At 25.6% G+C, this 23,045-nt stretch overlaps 1 protein-coding gene across 1 annotated transcript; it reads right to left on the bottom strand.

The window, feature by feature from the left end:
• Positions 1-4,110: 4,110 nt before the first annotated feature.
• On the bottom strand, positions 4,111-5,723 carry LOC128954439 (uncharacterized). Its single transcript, XM_054300019.1, has 2 exons — positions 5,687-5,723; positions 4,111-5,599 (listed from the first exon to the last, which is right to left on the bottom strand). Exon 2 carries the CDS (start codon positions 5,508-5,510, stop codon positions 4,113-4,115), a length of 1,398 nt encoding a protein of 465 aa, XP_054155994.1. The 5' UTR covers positions 5,511-5,599; positions 5,687-5,723; the 3' UTR covers positions 4,111-4,112.
• Between the last annotated feature and the right edge of the window lie 17,322 nt (positions 5,724-23,045).

The raw sequence follows: 23,045 nt of genomic DNA, 5'->3' as shown, positions 1-23,045 counted from the left end.
GTTATCCTAAATATGACACAAATATAATACTGACCAACAGTTTGGTTAACCAATTACACCGATTGATACATTTGACGCTAGAGTTAGACCGTTGTTGGATATTTGGTGACCAGTTTTTCCGTGACATTCATCGCAATCTTCCGCGACTACAGTCTATACACTGTGACAGCGCGTCCATCACTGAGGAGTCGATCCAATCAATGGGACAGTTGACTAAACTGATGGATGTTATCCTACGGTGCGAACCAAACAAACTGAAAACAAGTGAATCAGTTATTTCACGACATTTACTAATTGATAGTAAAGTTAGACATTTGTATATTAATTACACGGATTTAATGGGAACACAAGTATTTAAATGCGGAAAATATCTGAATTATAATATTTATGAATAATATTAGTAATAGTAATGATAGTGTCAGTGATTATGATATATATTTTTTTAATTATCCATAAAATGTTATTATAATATTAATTCATACATTTATAATTTCGTATATTGATTGTATTAATTATTTAAGATATTTATATTAGATTGTTTAATTAATAAAACAAAAACATATATAATATTTGCACATAAATTATTTATTTTTATTAATTTAAAATAACTATTTAATACTAAAATAAATGTTAATCAATAATTTAAACAATATTTACATTCAAATGATAATTACGGTATATTTTATTTTATTAAAAAACAATAATTAGCGTTTAATAATTAATTTAAAATTTGTGATAATCGAGACTATATTTTGATGACAAACTTTTATTACAATCATTGACATCAAATTTAAATAATTTGATGCCATTATGTTTGTATTATTATGTCGTCTAATATAATCAGCTTTTGAGGTAAATTGTTTGTTACAACCGTTTACTTCACATTTTATTTTTATTTATTTTTAAATGCAATTTTAATAATTTGTTTGTCTTTTATATCATACATTCAAAGCATATATTGAAATGGATATTACAATAGTTAACATTGATTTTTAATAAAAAAAACCCGTTTATAATATTTATTTTCATAATTCAAATATATTTCAATTTTATAATACAAACCACACACCTGTCTATTGAAACGGATATCAAAATTAACTTTTATTTTTTAATCCAAAAATCAGTTTTCATATTATATATATTTTTGTAATAATAAAACTATTGCTATACTGTATTGTAATAAAAAAATTTCTATAGATATAAATTCATGTAAATTAATTAATTGTAATATAATTTAAATATATATATATATTATTTCTAACTCTAATTTCTATGTCTATTCGCAATCATAATCATAATCCCAATCACTATTTAATTATATTATTAATATATTTTCCAAATTTAAATTCTTGATTATCTAATGTTAAATCATTGTATTTAATAGACAAGTGTTTAACTTTAGTACCATTTAGTAAATGATTGGAAATAAATGATTCATTTATTGTTAGTTTTTTAAAACCACACCTGAGATAGACATCCGTCAGGTGTGCCAACTGTCCCATAGATTGGATCGACTCTTCAGTAATGAACAGACAATCACAGTCTATATACTGTAGTCGCGGAAGATTGAGATGAATATCACGGAAAAACTTATCATCGATTAGATTATTGTTATTTAATTTAATTGTCAAATGTGTTAATCCGTTCAATCGGTTTAATAAACTGTTTGTCTTTGAAATGCTAAAATAATTTATACAAATCACTGATAATCGTCTCAATTGTTTGGACATATGTTTGTTGATTGCGACAAAAATACGGCCAATTGTTTCTGCATTTGAAATTTCTAAGTGATAGTCTAATGCTTTAAGTTGGCGACAGTGGCGGCCAATTGTCTCAAATAAATCGCCGCTAATATTACCGGTAATGTCGAAATCGTACGTCAATTCAAATTTAAGTTGTTTTAATCGCGACATTTGTTCAAAACCGGCCGATAATGGTTTCAGATGACATTTCTTCCATTTAGAGTACCGTTGTTGCGCACACGCCTTTCCATTGGCAGATAATGCGATAAGTGGCAGGTTTAGTGGTAATTGTTTCCCTGGAATTTGCTTAATTTGATGGCACAAAATCCCAGTCATGTTATAAGTTTTTATTATCTATCAAATTCATTCCACTCATGATTTTTTTCATTATTTAATGCTATTATTTATGCATTATTAATACTAATTTAATTTATTATTTATTTGATTATTAATTTTACAGTATTGATCGATCCTAGGATATTAAATTATTTATTTATTAATTGATCGATCATATATTTAATTAATTATAACTAAATTTAGATATTTAAAACACTTATAATTGTGTAGATACCAGTTATCACATTTACTGCCATTCGACTACTTTAGTTATCGCATTATCTGCCATGGTATGGCAGGTTTAGTGATAATTAGTTCCATACCTTTTTGACACTTTTAATTAATTTTTAAAATTGATATGTCTAATTAAGTGGTTAAAAACGGTAATAGTAGTGTTCATCGATCATCAATGGTTCAAAAATTATCGTCAATGATGTCAATTGTTGGCCAAAAATTTTGCAAAAATTACCGAACAAAGTCATTGTCGAGATATTCAGTGTTATGTTCAATGATTGCAGCGATTTTGGTAACAAATAATACATATTATTATTATTATTATTACCAATGAATATGTCATTTAATCGGACAGTAGGGATAACCAGTGTTTTCAAGTTAGGTATACTGTCGACCAGTTTATAAAATAATAGTCTATTAAATCTCTGACTATAGCTAATAAACTTGAATGTCAACAATTGTCGGCCAAATTGACAGAAAAATCGTTCAAACGTACGGTCGATGACCGACCAGTGGTCGTCGTAATCAAGTGTAATAGAGATGTGTCGCAATCGGTGACAGTTTTTCATTAATAAATTCATGCAATGTATTATCATATAGACAGCACCGGGAAGTGTTAACTATAAAATATTTGAACAATATTTTAATAATAAAAATTATTTTCATCAATAAAATAATAGTTCAAAACACTTACCCATAACTTATGATAACTGCAGTAATGTTCGGACACTTCCGGACAATCACTTCAAACAATCTAATTATCCAATTGTTGTCACGAATTGTTGAATTCAAAGACATTGTTTCCAATAGTTTTCTATTAAATATGAGATCAGTTTGTGTATTGAATATCAATGCCAACCACTGTTTGGACACCGATTGTAGTCTTAGTTTGTCATCGATTGGCAGATATTGAAGCAATAGTTCCGCCAAATCATCTCCGAAGCGATCAAACGAGTCCTTCTTCGCCATTGACATCAATGTTGTTGTCGTTGTTTTCAGTGATCTTTACAATCAATTTAAACCTAAACTACAGTATAATAATTATAGTATAAATATATTAATCAGATATCATATATGATATTAAAAGTTTATACTAAATTAAATTGACTTACATTTTGGCTATAATTGTATACAAAATATATGGCAATCAATTCAATTAAATATCGAAACAATAAAAAACAAAATGATTGTTAACTACAATCATATGAAATACAAAACTAAAATTTAATCCAATATTAATATACACTAAACCAGTAATTAATTGTTAATTAATTTAATAATTAAAACCACGTTTTTTTTCAATACTAAACAATAAAAAGTGTTGTCAATAGTATTGAATCAATTAAAATCAGAAATAGTCACACATTCAAAGCATACCAAACAGTATTAGATATAAAACTTATATTAAAATTATATTTACTTTTATAATCCTGAAAACCTGTTTATATCATATATATACTGTATCAATATATATATCTATATATAGTATAATTAATTTTTGCTATTTTATTATCTATAATATTAAATTAAATCTAATTATTATAGTCAGATTTATTAATAAATAATTATTATTTTTTTTTTATAAAAAAATGAGATTATATCTCTACAAATTGAATTATATGTACAAACGTTATAATCAAATACAGTTAATAACAATAATTTAATAGCCAGTACTATACAGTACTTTACTATAACTTAATATGTGTTTAACACAAAACAAATTTTTAAAAACTTTAAATTTTTGTGACAATTATTGTAAAAAAAATTAATTAAAAATTTATAAATTGTTGCTTAATATTATTATATATGAATATAATGTCTAGTATTGTATTTCGAGTCCTTAAATATATAAACATGTTTTGAATTATTAATATACAAATATTTTACATTACTATCAATCAGTAAATGTTGTTTAATAAATGATTCACTTGTTTGCAATGTGTTTGTATCGCATCGGATATAGACATCCGTCAGATGAGCCAACTGTCCCATTGATTTGATTGACTCCTCGGTAATGAATACTCTATCACAGCATATATACTGTAGTCGCGGAAGATTACGATTAATATCACGGAAAAACTGGTCACCAATTATACGAAACTTTTTGTCCGAACATAGTCTCAAATGTGTTAATCCAAGCAATCGGTTAAACAGATCGCTGGTTAACAATAATGTCAAATATTGATTGTCATAATTTGGCCAAAAATTTATTGACAACAGTTTCAATTGTCTGGACATATGTTTGTTGATTGAGTCAAACATGCACTCAATTGTCAGTTTGGATGAAATTTTTAACATACAATCCAATGCCTTAAGTTGCCGACAGTTGCGGCCGATTGTCGAAAATAAATGGCCTACAAAATTGTCGACTAATTGTTCCAATAAAACAAGTTTTAGATGTTTTAATCGCAACATTTGAGCTAACCCTTCAATCAATGTCTTGCAATTAACGGTCAAATCTTGATCGGCAATCTTGATATCCGAGACTATTGTCAATGATGTCAATTTGTGGCCATAAATATCGGCAAACCGGCTAAACAATGGTACGGATGAGTTGTTCAGTTTTATGTTCAACGAGTCCAACGATTTCGGCAAATCATAGCTCATATCGCCGACAATTAAGTCATTCAATTGGATAATACTTTTTCGTCTACTATTATAAGTGATGTCCAGTTTCTTCAGGTTAGGCATACTGTCGATCACTTTGTAAAACAATTTCTTAGTAATAGTTGTATTATAACTGTCAAACTTAAATGTTAGCAATTGTTGGCCAAATTTTCGGAAAAAACAATCAAACATACGGACGTCGATGACCGACCAGTGGCCGTCGTAATCAAGTCTAACATTGATGTGTCGCAATCGGTAACAATATTTTACTAATAAGTCAAGAAAACGGTCCAACAAATAGACTTTACTTAAGATAATTGCGGTAATGTTCGGACACTTTCGGACAATTACTTGAAATAACTTAATTGTCTGATAATAGTCACGAATTGAGTCCAAAGACAATCTTTTCAATAGATTTTTATCAATTACGAGATGTGTTTGTGTATTGAATATCAATGCCAACCACTGTTTGGACACCGACTGTAGTCTTAATCTGTCATCAATTGCCAGATATGTCAACAATAGTTGACACAAATCATCGCCGAAGCGATCAAACGAGTTCTTCGCGGACATCATTGTTGTCGTTGTCATTATCTTCAGTGATCTTCACTTACATGTATTTATTCATATCTTTCAGTAGATTTTGCTTTTATTTGTGTCAATCAATCAAAAACTTGAAACTACAGTATAATAATAGTATAAATGTTTGAATTAAGATATCATATAATGATATTTAAAAATAGGATAATTAGTAAAAATTTACTTACATTTTAGCAATAATTATTTAAAACAAAATGATTGTTAATTATTAACATATATAAAGTAAATAACAGTATTATTAATTAAATTAATATAATTAATAAATACATTTAATTAATTAATTCTCTATTTTTTGTGCAAACAATAAACAAAACACAAGTCAACAGTAGTGTACTATTGACGCAAAAGTTTTACTATTAATACTAACATATAGTGTATAATAGAGTAGAAAACGGGTATTGTTTCGCTTCCGGTTTTTAAAAAAATTCTAGTTATGATTTAAAAATTAATTTTTTTTTAGTTTTAATATCAATTTTAAAAGTTAAACTTTATTTTAGATAAATATATTATATTGTAATTTGATTTTTTAAAGTTAGATAATTGATTTAGTTTTAATTTTTTAATCTTCGGGTCAGTTTAATAGAAATATATATAAAAAATGTCACGAATTACACATCTCTAACAAACATATATAGCAAACATGTTTATACATACATTATTGCCGTCTATTAATTTAATTAAAAAAAATTAAACATAATTATTGTTATAATAAATCTATTAATTACTTAAAAAAACAATTTATGTACAAAAATAAAATTATAAATAATTCATGAATATATTTTATTTGACTAATAATATTTACATTAAATTAATATGCTAACTAATTAATATATTTTTTAATAAGTTAATATATGTTATTTAAAAAAAAAAATATTTACAATGTAATCTATATTTATTAATATTGTGTGTGTGTTTTTAATAAATTTAAAAATTAAATTATCAATATATTCAATGAAAACTGTTTGTTACACTCAATGTAATACTAATTTAATAATTTTTATATTATAATAGTAGAATATAATACTTTCGTAGCAAATTGTTTGTTACAGCCGTCGTCATCACATTTAGAATAGCATTATTTTTTATAAATGCACAACACGTTTATTATAGTTCATAAATATCATTTAATGTAGCAAAACATTTATTGCAATCTTTGTAATCACATCTGAATTTGATTCAAAAATTCAATATATAGTATATAATAATAAATCGGTATAATTTAAATATATTTTTAATTGTTTATAAAAAAACATACTCAAAAAAATTAAAGTATTGAATGAAAGCGATGTTTATGATAATTGAGACAACGTTTTGATGACAAACTTTTGTTACAATCCTTAAAATCACATTTAAATAATTTGATGCCATTATGTGTATTATTATTATGTCGTCGATAATCAATTATTGATGAAAATTGTTTGTTACAGCCGTCGACATCACATTTATGTAACTTTATTTTTAAATGCACAATACGTTTGTGATTAATCATACTCTTCAATGAGGAGTAAAGTTTGTTACAATTACTGAAATCACATTTAAATTTTGTTTCAATTGAATCATCAGTTGATATGTGTTGTCGTAAACAATGATTTTTAGATCGGTTTTTAGACAAATGTATTAATTTATGTCTAACTAGAGTTGTTTTTTGTGAAAATGTTTTCACGCAATACTCGACATCACATTTAAATGGTCTGACCTTTAGATGTACAGTCGATATATGTATTTTCAGATTACATTTATTTGCAAATTTTTTGTGACAATTAGGATAATAGCAAATAATTGAACGCTTATTATAATGAACACTAGATTTATGTATAAATAAGATATAATTTAAACTAAAAGTTTTGTCACAATTATCGATATTACAGATATAATTAATATTCAAATGTTTAGCATTTTTATGCGATTGTAAAGTAGTTTTACTGAAAAATATCTGATTGCAATCATTGAAATCACATTTTAATTGTTTGTCAGATGAATGATTCAATTGATGTAATTTTAAATTTGTTTTAGATTTACTATTATACCGACATTTAGGCCAAAAACAAATGTATCGCTTGTTGTTGTCTTCATAAGAGTTGTTATCAATAATTTTTAATGAATTATTGCAATCATTTGTTATAATATTTACTTCGCATTCAATTTGTTTACATATTTCACGAAATTTATCACTAATTTGTTGTAAACTATTTGCCGTTGATTTCAAATGAATTAATTGATTTAAATTCATATTCAAATGTGTTGTTTGTTTGAATGTTTTCACACAATAATTATTGTTTGAAATGGCGATCACTTTCATCGCACATCTAATATGTTTGTCTTTTTTTTATCACACATTCAAAGCACACACACCTGTCTATTGAAACGGATATCAAAAACTTTAATAATAATAATAATTTTAATCCTAAAACCTGTTTTATATTATTTATTTTATACTAAAAAGTTTTGTTATACTAAAAATTGTTTTAATTTGATTTAATAGTGTAATAAGTTTTTATTATTAATAGAGTGTTTAGTAATAATATAATTAAATTCATATTCAAATGTGTTGTTTGTTTGAATGTCTTCACACAATAATAATTGTTTGAAATGTCGATCACTTTCATCGCACATATACTTAATGTGTTTGTCTTTATTAATCACATATTCATAGCACACACACCTGTCTATTGAAACCCGTATACAATATCACTCATTAGGCTAATCAAACAGGTGTTTAAGTTAAGTATCTATACCTTCAAAAAAAAAATAATACACACTAAACTATTATTATTGACTTAAAAAATTTAATTAAAAAATATTATATACTCTTTGAAAAAATTTAATTTACATTGTAATAAAAGTAATGAGTTATGTAATGTCAAAAAAAAACAAAATTATTATTAAAACATTTTATCATAAGCGTAATTATCAAAAGCTTAGTATTATTATTATTATTAATGTCAATCATATACAAACATTTAATCCAGGATTGGAAAAATACAAGGTTTTGAATTCTGACTTTATATAATACAGTAAAATACAATTTACTGCATGTATTATACAAATTTTTTGTCTCTGCCAACACTGTTTTTATATATCATATTTTCTATATTATAGTATCATATGTTATAAATTTTTGTGCATTTAAAATGCTCAATAATAACTGTATTTAAATATTTATTATTTAAAATTTCCAAAATATCCAAATACTAATTATCTATTTTTATATATATATTACTGTTACTATTACTATTACTATTACTATTACTATTACTATTACTATTACTATTACTATTACTATTACTATTACTATTACTATTACTATTACTATTACTATTACTATTACTATTACTATTACTATTACTATTACTATTACTATTACTATTACTATTACTATTACTATTACTATTACTATTACTATTACTATTACTATTACTATTACTATTACTATTACTATTATACTGCATTTTAAATTATATTAATTATAAGTTCAAACATATTAATTAAAAATTTATTTTGTATTTTGTACATTTTATATAAAATGTTTGTATATATATTAATCCATTTATCTGTATTTATTTAATTAAGTATTTATATGTTAATCGCCTCAAACGCCTAGCTCTAATATATATATATAGATTAAAAGTTCAAATCAATACTTATAATTCTATGTCTAAGTTATAGTTATAGATATTTATTGAACAGTAATTATAGACTATATATAGACTATAAAATATTTAACTTAACTATACTTTATTAATACATTTATTAATAATAATAATTTATTACCATTTATATAAAACCTGTCCACCTATTTATGGGTCAATCCATTTGTAGTATTAAACCAATTATAATTTATATACTAAATGAAAGTCATATAAATATATCAATAATAACTTTTATTATATACAGTACATATTCAGTACATGTGTTTATCGACTGATAATTACCTTAAAAACTATCTAATAATAATAATCTAATGAAAAATAAATAAAGAATTAATTAATAAATTTAGTTTTTCAAAAATATAATAATAATAATAATTTTATTAACGGTTTCTATAATTTTTTTTTTAAAATTAGTATAAAATTTATTGAAAGTAAAGATAAACTGAAGACTATGGCAGCAAACGACTCGTTCGATCGCTTCGGCGATGATTTGGCGGAACTATTGCTAACTTATCTGCCGATTGATGACAAATTAAGACTACAATCGGTGTCCAAACAGTGGTTGACATTGATATTCAATACGGAAACACAACTGGTATTTGATGACAAACTATTGAAGAGGTTATCTTTGGATTCAATTTTGAAATACAAACAAACTATCGGTTTGTTTGAATTGATTGCTAAAAATTGCCGAAACATTACAACAATTATTATAAGTGATATACATTTTTCGAAAAATTATTTAAATATAATAATAACATACTTTCCACGATTGAGACACATATATCTAAAATTTATAATTACTGTCGAATGGATAACTAGTGGTCACCAATTTGACTGGTTTTTTGAAAAATTTGGCCAACAGTTGGTAACATTCAAGTTTGACGGCAACTATTGTCAATATTTTTATAATATTAATCAATTGGTTTATAAATGTTTTAAATGTTTACCTAAATTGAAGACACTGGACATCACTAGAGATGGCTTAAATAGTATCAAATTATCTGATATATTTACAGCCAATATGTTATTGTATTTTGTTTTACAGAAATCGTTGAAATCAATATCACTAACAATGGACGACTGGTCGATCCAATCATTTACTGTATTTGCCGACATTTATGGCCAACAATTGAAATCATTAGATGTGAATACTAATTATGATAATGATAATGAAAATAATTATCGCTCATTGATAACCGGTTTAGCTCTTATGAAACAATTAAGACAATTGAAGATTGTTTTATCAAAAAGTTTTAGTACCGATTTTACTGGCGATTTATTTTCGACAATTAGCCGCAACTGTCGCCAACTAAAGGCATTAGACTATTCATCAAAGCAGACAAATAAGTTGACAATTGAGCGCATATTTACCACAATCAATGACCACATGTCACCACAATTGAGACGATTATCATTAAATTGTTGGACCAAATTTGGCGAAAATTTAACCGATATTTTACTGACCAGCGGTTCGTTAAACCGATTGTACGGTTTGACACATTTGACTCTTTGCTTATATTTTGGGCGCTATATAATTGGTGACCAGTTTTTTCAAGATATTGACCGCAATCTTCCGCGACTACAGTATATATACTGCGATAGAGTGGATATCACTGAGGAGTCAATCAAATCTATCGGACAGTTATCACATCTGATGGATGTTTATCTCCGATGCGATTCATATAAACATAAGTCAAATAAATCTTTTATTAGAAACCATTTACTGATTGACACTAAAGTCAAACACATTTATATTGAAGATTATATTCATTCAACTAAAAGCAAAGTATTGTTTAAATGTGGAAAATATGCTATTAATTGTAATTTAAATGATAATAACAATAATGATAATTATTATTGCAATAGTAATGATCTACAATATAATAATAATATTCGTTTTTATATTTTTTTAATAGACTTATTAAGTATTGTATTGTATTTTATGTTTATTATTATTATTTTACCACGAGTTTAAAAATAAACTTTTTAACTGTTTGATATTTTTTTAAATATTTTATTTAATGCTTATTATATACTGTATATATATATATATATATTTATTATATTATTTTATACCCATAATTAGACAAAATTAAACTTGGATTCAGCGATTCAACTATTGAAAAGGTTGTCTTTGAAAACAGTTAAATGTATTTTTTAATAATAAAAAATTACTTTAATTATGACCCCAATCGGCAGTAATGTTCGGACACTTCGGAGACAATCACTTCAAACAACTTAATTGTCAGATAATAGTTAAGAATTGTATTCAAACACATTCTCTTCAATAGTTTTCTACTGAAGTTGAGATTTGTTTGTGTATTGAATATCAATGACTTCCACTGTTTGGACACCAATTGTAGTCTTAGTCTGTCATCGATTGGCAGATATTGAAGCAATAGTTCCGCCAAATCATTGCCGAAGCGATCAAATGAGTCGTTAGACGACATCATTGTTATCGTTGTCTTAAGTGATCTTAACTTTTAATGTCTTCAATTATTTTTTCTCTTATTTTTTGTTAATCAATTCAAACCTAAACTACAATATAATTATTGTATAAATGTTAGAATCAGATATCATATATGTTTTTGTAAGCAAATGTATACTTAACTCGGGTTTAGTTTTACATTTATACCAACATAACGGGGAAAATATTTTCTTAAAAATTTGTTTTTATTTGAAATAATAAAAATTATCAATAATAAAATACTAGAAAAAAAACTTTACTTAAATACATATAATATTACTTTTTAAAAATAATATTTTTCTATTTTTATAATAAAAAGTTATTATTATTAGTAGTAGTAGTAAAAAACACAATTATTTATTTATTGATTATAAATATAATATTTATACATTGTATATATATACTATATATATATATATATATATATATATATATATATATATATAATACAGTATGAAAGTAAAGCATTTTATAAAATCAAACAAAATATAAGTTATTGATCGTAATTATAGTACAGTATTATTGGTATAATTTAAATATATTGAATATTTCATAATAGTTTATATTTATTATAAATTTTTTCGTTGTTTATAAAAAACATACTCAAAAAAAATTAAAGTATTGAATGAAAGCGATGTTTATGATAATTGAGACAATATTTTGATGATAAAATTTTGTTACAATTCTTAAAATCACATTTAAATAATTTGATGCCATTATGTGTATTATTATTATGTCGTCGATAATCAGTTATTGATGAAAATTGTTTGTTACAGCCGTCGACATCACATTTATGTATCTTTATTTTTAAATGCATAATACGTTTGTGATTATTCATACTAATCAATGAAGAGTAAAGTTTGTTACAATTACTGAAATCACATTTAAATTTTGCTTCAATTGAATGATCAGTTGATATGTGTTGTCGTAAACAATGATTTGTTGTAAATATTTTCAAACACTGATTGACTGAACAAATAAATTGTTTTTTAGACAAATGTTGTAATTTATGTCTAATTAAGTCTGATTTTTGAGCAAATGTTTTATCACAATAGTTGACATCACATTTAAACGGTTTGTGTTTTAGATGTACTGATAATAAATGTATTTTCAAATAAGTTTTATTTATGAAATATTTGCGACAATTAATATAATTACAAACAAATGGTCGCTTATTATAATGAACACTAGATTTATGTTTAAATAAGCTACCATTTAGAGTAAAAGTTTTATTACAATTATCGATATTACAGATATATTTAATATTCAAATGTTTAGCATTTTTATGTGATTGTAGACTAGATTTACTGAAAAATGTTTTATTACAATCATTGAAATCACATTTGAATTGTTTGTCAGATGAATGAATCAATTGATGTAATTTTAAATGTGCTTTTGATTTACAATTATACCGACATTTAGGCCAAAAACAAATGAATCGCTTGTTGTTGTTAACCACACGTGTATTGTTGTCGTCATAAGAGTTGTTATCAATAATTTTTAATGAATTATTGCAAACATTTGTTATAATATTTACTTCGCATTCAATTTGTTTACATATTTCACGAAATTTATCACTAATTTGTTGTAAACTATTTGCCGTTGATTTCAATTGAATTAATTGATTTAAATTCATGATTCAAATGTGTTTTGTTTGTATGAATGTTTTAACACAAAAATAATTGTTTTCAAATGTCCATCACTTTCATCGCACATATAATGTGTTTGTCTTATTTTAATCACACATTCAAAGCACACACACCTGTCTATTGAAACGGATATCAAAAACTTTAATAATAATAATAATTTTAATCCTAAAACCTGTTTTATATTATTTATTTTATACTAAAAAGTTTGTTATACTAAAAATTATTTTAATTTGATTTAATAGTGTAATAAGTTTTTATCATTAATAGAGTTTAATAATAATATAATTAAATTCATATTCAAATGTGTTTTGTTTGAATGTCTTCACACAATAATAATTGCTTTGAAATGTCGATCACTTTCATCGCATATATACTTAATTTGTTTGTCTTTTATAAAACACGCATTCATAGCACACACACCTGTCTATTGAAACCCGTATACAATATCACTCATTAGGCCAATCAAACAGGTGTTTAAATTAAGTATCTATACCTTCAAAAAAAAAAATTAATACACACTAAGCCTACGCTAGCTTTGACACTATATATTCATAATAATTACTGTCTAAAAAGTTATTAGTTTTATAGTAATAAATATTACAACTATTATTATTAACTTAAAAAATTTAATTAAAAAATATTATATACTCTTTGAAAAAATTTAATTTACATTATATTTATATTCAAACACAAATTACATAATTATCATAAGCGTAATTATCAAAAGCATAGTATTATTATTAAGGTTAGTCATTATCACAATTATAAATTTTGGTGCATTTAAAATGCTTAATAATAACTGTATTTAAATATTTATTATTTAAAATTTCCAAAATATCCAAATATTTAATACTAATTATCTATTTATATATATATAAATAAATTAAAAGTTATCAATACTTATAATCCTATGTCTAAGTTATAGATATAGATATTTATTGAACTGTATATAACTTAACTTTACTTTATTAATACATTTATTATTATTAATAATTTGTCCACCTATTTATGGGTCAATCCATTTGTAGTATTAAACGAAATTATATACTAAATGAAAGTCATAGCCTATCAATAATAACTTTTTTTTATATATTTTATATGCAGTACATGTGCTTAGAGACTGATAATAACCTGAAAACCTATATAAAAATAATTATATGAAAAATAAATTAAAAATTAATTAATAAATTATGTTTTTCAAGAATATAATAATAATAATTTTATGAACTGTTTCTATAATTTTTTTTAAATTAGTATAAAATTTATTGAAAACATCAAAACTAAAGATAAACTGAAGAAATGACAGCAAACGACTCGTTTGATCGCTTCGGCGATGATTTGGCGGAACTATTGCTAATATATCTACCGATTGATGACAAACTAAGACTACAATCAGTGTCTAAACAGTGGTTGGCATTGATATTAAATACGGAAACACAACTGGTATTTGATGACAAACTATTGAAGAGGTTATCTTTGGATTCAATTTTGAAATACAAACAAACTATCGGTTTGTTTGAATTGATTGCTAAAAATTGCCGAAACATTACAACAATTATTATAAGTGATATACATTTTTCGAAAAATTATTTAAATATAATAAGAACATACTTTCCCCGATTGAGACACATATATCTAAAATTTATAATTACTGTCGAATGGAAAACTAATGGCCATGTATTTGGTTGGCTTTTTGAAAGATTTGGCCAACAGTTGATAACATTCAAGTGTGACGGAAACTATTATCAATATTTAGATAATATTAATCAATTGTTTTATAGATGTTTGTTATTTTTACCTAACTTGAAGACACTGGACATCACTAGAGATGGCTTAAATAGTATCAAATTAACTGATATATTTACAGCCCAAAAGTATTATGTTTTACCGAAATCGTTGAAATCAATGTCACTAAAACTGGACGACTGGTCGGTCAAATTGTTTTCAATATTTGCCGACATTTATGGCCAACAATTGAAATCATTAGATGTGAATGCTAATGATTTTGATAATGAAAATAATTATCGCTCATTGATAACCGGTTTAGCTCTTATGAAACAATTAAGACAATTGAAGATTGTTTTATCAAAAAGTTTTAGTACCGATTTTACTGGCGATTTATTTTCGACAATTGGCCAAAACTGTCGCCAACTAAAGGCATTAGACTATTCATCAAAGCTGACTATTAAGTTGACAATTGAGCGCATATTTACCACAATCAATGACCACATGTCACCACAATTGAGACGATTATCATTAAATTGTTGGACCAAATTTGGCGAAAATTTAACCGATATTTTACTGACCAGCGGTTCGTTAAACCGATTGTACGGTTTGACACATTTGACTCTTTGCTTATATTTTGGGCGCTATATAATTGGTGACCAGTTTTTCCAAGATATTCACCGCAATCTTCCGCGCCTACAGTATATATACTGTGATAGAGTGGACATCACTGAGGAGTCAATCAAATCTATCGGACAGTTATCACATCTAATGGATGTTTATCTCCAATGCAATTCATATAAACATAAGTCAAATAAATCTTTTATTAGAAAGCATTTACTGATTGACACTAAAGTCAAACACATTTATATTGAAGATTATATTCATTCAACTAAAAGCAAAGTATTGTTTAAATGTGGAAAATATGCTATTAATTGTAATTTAAATGATAATAATGACAATAATGATGATTATTATTGCAATAGTAATGATCTACAATATAATAATAATATTCGTTTTTATATTTTTTTAATAGACTTATTAAGTATTGTATTGTATTTTATGTTTATTATTATTATTTTACCACGAGTTTAAAAATAATAAACTTTTTAACTGTTTGATATTTTTTTAAATATTTTATTTATTGCTTATTATATACTGTATATATATATATATATTTATTATATTATTTTATACCCATAATTAGACAAAATTAAACTTGGATTCAGCGATTCAACTATTGAAAAGGTTGTCTTTGAAAACAGTTAAATGTATTTTTTAATAATAAAAAAATTACTTTAATTATGACCGCAATCGGCAGTAATGTTCGGACACTTCGGAGACAATCACTTCAAACAACTTAATTGTCAGATAATAGTTAAGAATTGTATTCAAACACATTCTCTTCAATAGTTTTCTACTGAAGTTGAGATTTGTTTGTGTATTGAATATCAATGACTTCAACTGTTTGGACACCAATTGTAATCTTAGTCTGTCATCGATTGGCAGATATTGAAGCAATAGGTGACACAAATCATCGCCGAAGCGATCAAATGAGTCCTTAGACGACATCATTGTTATCGTTGTCTTAAGTGATCTTAACTTTTAATGTCTTCAATAATTTTTTCTCTTATTTTTTGTTAATCAACTTAATTATTGTATAAATGTTTGAATCAGATATCATATATGTTTTTGTAAGCAAATGTATACTTAACTCGGTTTTATTTTTTTTATATTTATACCAACATTTCGGGTAAAATAATTTTTTAAAATTTGTCTTTATTTGAAATAATAAAAATTATCAATAATAAAATATTAGAAAAAATATATACTTTTAAAAAAATTATATTTGCATTATATTTATATTCATACACAAAAAAAACTATTTTTAAACATAAAATAATTCACTTAAATGTACAAAAAATGTATTAATATATATATATATACTGTATATAGTTGGAATTTATATTTATTGCTAACATATGTTTAACATTCAAATAAATGTTCACATTATTGACTATTAATTGAGTTTTATATTTTAAAAATAATTTTGTATAAAAAAATATGTGTGAAATTAATAATTTAAAAAAAAATAAAAATTGTTAATAATTCCTGCAATGATAATTTATAGTAAAAATCTTATTATTAATAGATGATAGTAATAGTAAGTGACAGCACAATAATAATAATGATAACAAATCTATAAAACAGTACAAAAACAATGATTAACCACATAGTTATCATCACTATCACTATGGCTATCATAATCATTATTATCATCAAAATTATAATTAATATATTTTCCACATTTAAACAATACGTTTCTTTTAATTGAATTAATATAATCATCGATATAAATGTGTTTGATTTTAGTGTCAATTAGTAAATGCTTAGTAATAAGAGATATACATAACTTAGGTTTGTTTGGATCGCATCGGAGATAGACATCCATCAGCTGTGATAACTGTCCGATAGATTTGATTGACTCTTCAGTGATGTCAAGTTTATCGCAGTATATATACTGTAGTCGCGGAAGATTGCGGTGAATATCTTGGAAAAACTGGTCACCGATTCTATAGCCCCGATAAAGTAAGCAAAGTGTCAAATGTGTTAAACCGTACAATCGGTTTAGCCTTCCGCTGGTCAGTAATAAATCGGTCAAATTTTCTCCCGAATCGGTCCAACAATTTAGTGATAATCGTCTCAATTGTGCGGACATGTGGTCATTGATTGCGGTAAACATGCGCTCAATTGTCGACTTATTTGTCTGCTTTGATGAATAGTCTAATGCTTTTAGTTGGCGACAATTGCGGCCAATTGACGAAAATAAATCGCCGGTAAAATCGGTGCTAAAATCTTCTAAAAAATCAATCTTCAATTGTCTTAATTGATTCAATAGCACAAAACCGTTAATAAATGAACGATAATTATTTTCATTGACTATTATACAAAACTGAGATATACTTAATGATTTCAATTGTTGGCCATAAATGTCGGCAAATATAGTAAACAATTGGACCGTCGAGTCGTTCAATGTTAGTGACATTGATTGCAATGATTTTGGCAAAAAATAATACTTATCGTCAGTAACTATATCAGACAATTGGATACAATTAATGTTATTTATAGTGATGTCCAGTGTCTTCAAGTTTGGAAAACAATCCAAACATTTATCATATAATTTTGAATTATTGTCAAAATATTGACAATAGTTTCCGTCAAACTTGAATGTAATCAACTGTTGGCCAAATAGGCCACAAAATCGGTCAAATTGTTTGCCAATAGACATCCATTCGACACTAATTTTAAGTTTAAATAATATGTGTCTCAATCGGGAACAGTATGTTATTATTTGTTCGAACAACTCATCCGAAAAATAGGTATAACTTATAGTTATTGTTGTAATGTTTGAACACTTTTTGGCCAACAATTCAAACAAATCAATAGTTTGATTGCATTTCAACATTGAATCCAAAGACAACTTCTTTAATAGTTTGTCATCAAATACCAGATGTGTTTCCGTATTGAATATCAATGCCAACCACTGTTTGGACACCGATTGTAGTCTTAGTTTGTCATCGATTGGCAGATATTGAAGCAATAGTTCCGCCAAATCATCGCCGAAGCGATCAAACGAGTCATTCATTGCTGTCATTGGTGTCTTCAGTGATGTCTTAAATAAATTGAATACTATTTTTAAAAATATTTATACATAAACTATTAAAAAATTATTATTATTATTATTATAAATATACTCATTTTATATATTATTTCATAATTTATTTTTCATACAATTATTATAGTGTTATCAGTGACTAAATACAGGCATATATGATATATCAAATGCTTGAAAGCACTTGATATATGAATCATATGATATACAGGGGTTAGGACTTCAAATGGATTGACCCATAAATAGGTGGACAGGTATTTAAAAAGTAATAATAATAATAATAAATGTAAAGTAAGTTAAATACTATATATTAAATTTAAATCTATTTATTTAATTAAAATAATGCTGTCTATTAAAACAAAAATATATAATACTGTTAATTATAAATTATAAAAACAATATTTTATTTAATTATTTTATTAACATTTAATATTCACTTTAGTTATAAGTTATGAAACAATACAAAAACAATTATTATTATTATTATTATTTTGATCATCACTATCACAATAGCTTTTATTATTACTATTAAAATTATTATTAAAATTACAATTAAGATATTTTCCAGATCTAACTAATACTTGTCTTTTAAATAAGAAAATATAATTATCAATATATAAGTGTTTGACTTTAGTGTCAATCAGTAAATGATTTATAATAATAGATTCATTTAACTGAAGTTTAGGTGAATTGCATCGGATGTCGACATCCCTCAGGTGTGCCAACTGTCCAATTGTTTTGATTGACTGGTCAGTGATGTCCACATTCTCGCAGTGTATAGACTGTAGACGCGGAAGATTGCGATGAATGTCTTGGAAAAATTGGTCACCAATTATGTATTGCCGATAATGTAAGCCAAGTGTCAAATGTGTCAATCCGTACAATTGGTTTAGCGAATCGCTGGTCAGTAAAAAATCGGTCATATTTTCCGACCAATCGATCCAACAATTTACTGATAATCGTTTCAATTGTGTGTATGACATTTGATCATTGATTGTGTCAAACATGCGCTCAATTGTCAACTTATTTGTCTGCTTTGATGAATAGTCTAATGACATCAGTTGGCGACAGTTGAGGCCAATTGTTGCCAATAAATTGCCGGTAAAATCGGTACTAAAACTTTTTGCTAAAACAATATTCAATTGTTTCAATTGTTTTATTTGCTCAAAACCGCTGATCAATGACCGGTAATTATTTTCATCGACTATTATCCTAAAATTAGATATACTTAATGATTGCAATTGTTGGCCATAAATATCGGCAAATATTGAAAACAATTGCACCGATTGGTCGTCCAGTTTTAAGGACATTGATTTCAATGATTTCGGTAAAACATAATACTTATCGCCAGTAAATATATCAGTCAATTGAATACTATTAATACCATTTCTAGTGATGTCTAGTGCCGTCAAGTTTGGTAAACAATTCAAACATTTATAATACAATTGATTAGTCTTTTGAAAATAGTGTAAATTATTTGCGTCAAACTTGAATGTCAGTAACTGTTGACCAAATTGGTCACAAAAACGGTCAAATTGGTGGCCACTAGTTATCCATTCGACAGTAATTAAAAGTTTAAGATATATGTGTCTCAATCGGTAACAGTATGTTATTATTATATTTAACAATTTTGTCGAAAATACGATATCACTTAAAGTAATTGTTGTAATGTTTTGGCAATTTTTGGCAATCAATTCAAACAAACCAATAGTCTGTTTGCATTTAAAAATTGAGTCCAAAGATAACCTCTTCAATAGTTTGTCATCAAATACCAGATGTGTTTCAGTAGTGAATATCAATGCCAACCACTGTTTGGACACCGTTTGTAGTCTGAGTTTGTCATCGATTGGCAGATATTTAAGCAATAGTTCCGCCAAATCATCGCCGAAGCGATCAAACGAGTCATTCATTGCTGTCATTTGTCTTCAGTTTATTTTTGTTACGTTTGATGTCTTCAATAAGTTTTAGACTATTTTTTAAAAAATAATTACTTATTTTTAAAATTACTAAATCATAAAAACATTGGTAACACAAGTTGTTATTAGTTGCTTAGCTCAGGGATATAAATGCTAAGCACTTGATATATGATATACAAAAGTTTAGACTTAGAAATGGATTGACCCATAAATAGGTGAACAGGTATTTAAAAAAAAGTAATAATAATAAATGTAAAGTAAGTTAAATACTAATACAGTATTATTTTGAATGTTTTTTTTGTTGTTGTATTAAATGTTAAATTATTTGTATAATTAATTAATTTTATTGTTTAATAACTATTATAACTATGATTGTCTGTATCATAATCACTATTACTATCCATTATTATAATCATGATTAATATATTTTTCACAATTAAATATATATATTTTTTGCTAACAAAACTTGATATTGAAAATTATTGATATAAATATTAATATTGTAATTAATTTTTAAATAATAACTTTTTTTTAAAAATTTATACATTTTTTCTTTAATTAATGTTATTTAATACTCTATATATAATAAGGAAATTAATTGAATCAATTTTGAAAAATAACAAAACAATTAAATAAATAATTTACATATATTTCTACTCAAGTAAATTAAAACTTTTATTTTTCAATTATAATAATCAATAGTAATAATAGAAATTTCTAGTCTATAAAACAATGCCAAAAACAATTACAATATTATTGTTATTTTGTTGATCATCATTACTATGACTATCGTAATAGTAATTGACAACAAAATTATAATAATAATAATACTAAACCTATAAAACAATACAAAAACAATCATTAAACACATGGTTATCATCACTATCACTATGGCTATCATAATCATTATTATTATAATTATCATCAAAATTACAGTTAATATATTTTCCATATTTAAACAATACTTTTCTATTGATTGTATAAACATAATCATCAATATAAATATGTTTGACTTTAGTGTCAATCAGTAAATGGTTTCTAATAAGAGATTTACTTAATTTAAGTTTATATGGATCGCATCGCAGATAGACATCCATAAGATGTGCTAACTGTCCAATAGATTTGATTGACTGGCCAGTGATGTCCAGACTGTCACTGTATATATACTGTAGCCGCGGAAGATTTTGGTGAATGTCTTGGAAAAACTGGTCACCGATTATACGAAAATGTAAGCAAAGTGTCAAATGTGTCAAACCGTACAATCGGTTTAGCGAATAGCTGGTCAGTAAAAAATCGGTCATATTTTCCGACCTATCGATCCAACAATTTACTGATAATCGTCTCAATTGTGTGGACATGTGGTCATTGATTGTGGTAAACATGCGCTCAATTGTCGATTTATTTGTCTTGTTTAGTGAATAGTCTAATGCCTTTAGTTGGCGACAGTTGCGGCCAATTGTCGAAAATAAATCGCCAATAAAATCGGTACTAAAATTTTTTAATAAAACAATTTTCAATTGTCTTAATTGTTTCATAAGCGCTAAACCAGTTATCAATGAGCGGTAATTATTTTCATTATCTAAATGAAATGAATAATTATTGATATCTAATGATTTCAATTGTTGGCCATAAATATCGGCAAATATAGTAAACAATTGGACCGTCGAGTCGTGCAATGTTAGTGACATTGATTGCAATGATTTCGGTAAAACATAATACTTAACGGCAGTGAATATATCAGACAAATAAATACTATTAATGTTATTTCTAGTGATGTCCAGTGTCTTCAAGTTTGGTAAACAATCCAAACATTTATAAAACAATTGTTTAATATTATAAAAATATTGACAATAGTTGCCGTCAAACTTGAATGTTATCAACTGTTGGCCAAATAGGCCACAAAATCGGTCAAATTGGTGGCCATTAGTTATCCATTCGACAGTAATTATAAGTTTAAGATATATGTGTCTCAATCGGCAACAGTTTGTTATTATTATATTTAAATAATTTTCCGAAAAATGTATATCACTTATAATAATTGTTGTAATGTTTCGGCAATTTTTAGCAATCAATTCAAACAAACCGATAGTTTGTTTATATTTCAAAAATGAGTCCAAAGATAACCGCTTTAATAATTTGTCATCAAATACCAGATGTGTTTCCGTATTGAATATCAATGCCAACCACTGTTTGGATACCGATTGTAGTCTGAGTTTGTCATCAATCGGCAGATAAGTCAGCAATAGTTTCGCCAAATCATCGCCGAAGCGATCAAACGAGTCGTTTGCTGCCATTGTCTTCAACTAATCTTTACGTTTAATGTCTTAATTATTATTATATTTTTTTGAAATATTCTTCAATATTCAAACTATTTATATTTTGCATCTGTTGTTAATCATTAAACAGTGGGATATATAAATATAATGCTAAGCAATTGATATAC

Source organism: Oppia nitens, unplaced genomic scaffold (assembly GCF_028296485.1).
Source record: "Oppia nitens isolate AA-2021 unplaced genomic scaffold, nextdenovo-longstitch-racon4-pilon3 scaffold27_pilon_pilon_pilon, whole genome shotgun sequence".
In the NCBI taxonomy this organism is placed as follows: Eukaryota; Metazoa; Arthropoda; class Arachnida; order Sarcoptiformes; family Oppiidae; genus Oppia; species Oppia nitens.
Note: the sequence above shows the minus strand (reverse complement) of the source record. Positions and strands in the feature narration are given on the sequence as shown.

What these genes read in the sequence shown, in the direction of transcription:
- LOC128954439 (XM_054300019.1), bottom strand. Translation starts at nt 5,510, where the DNA reads ATGACAACGACAACAATGATGTCCGCGAAGAACTCGTTTGATCGCTTC.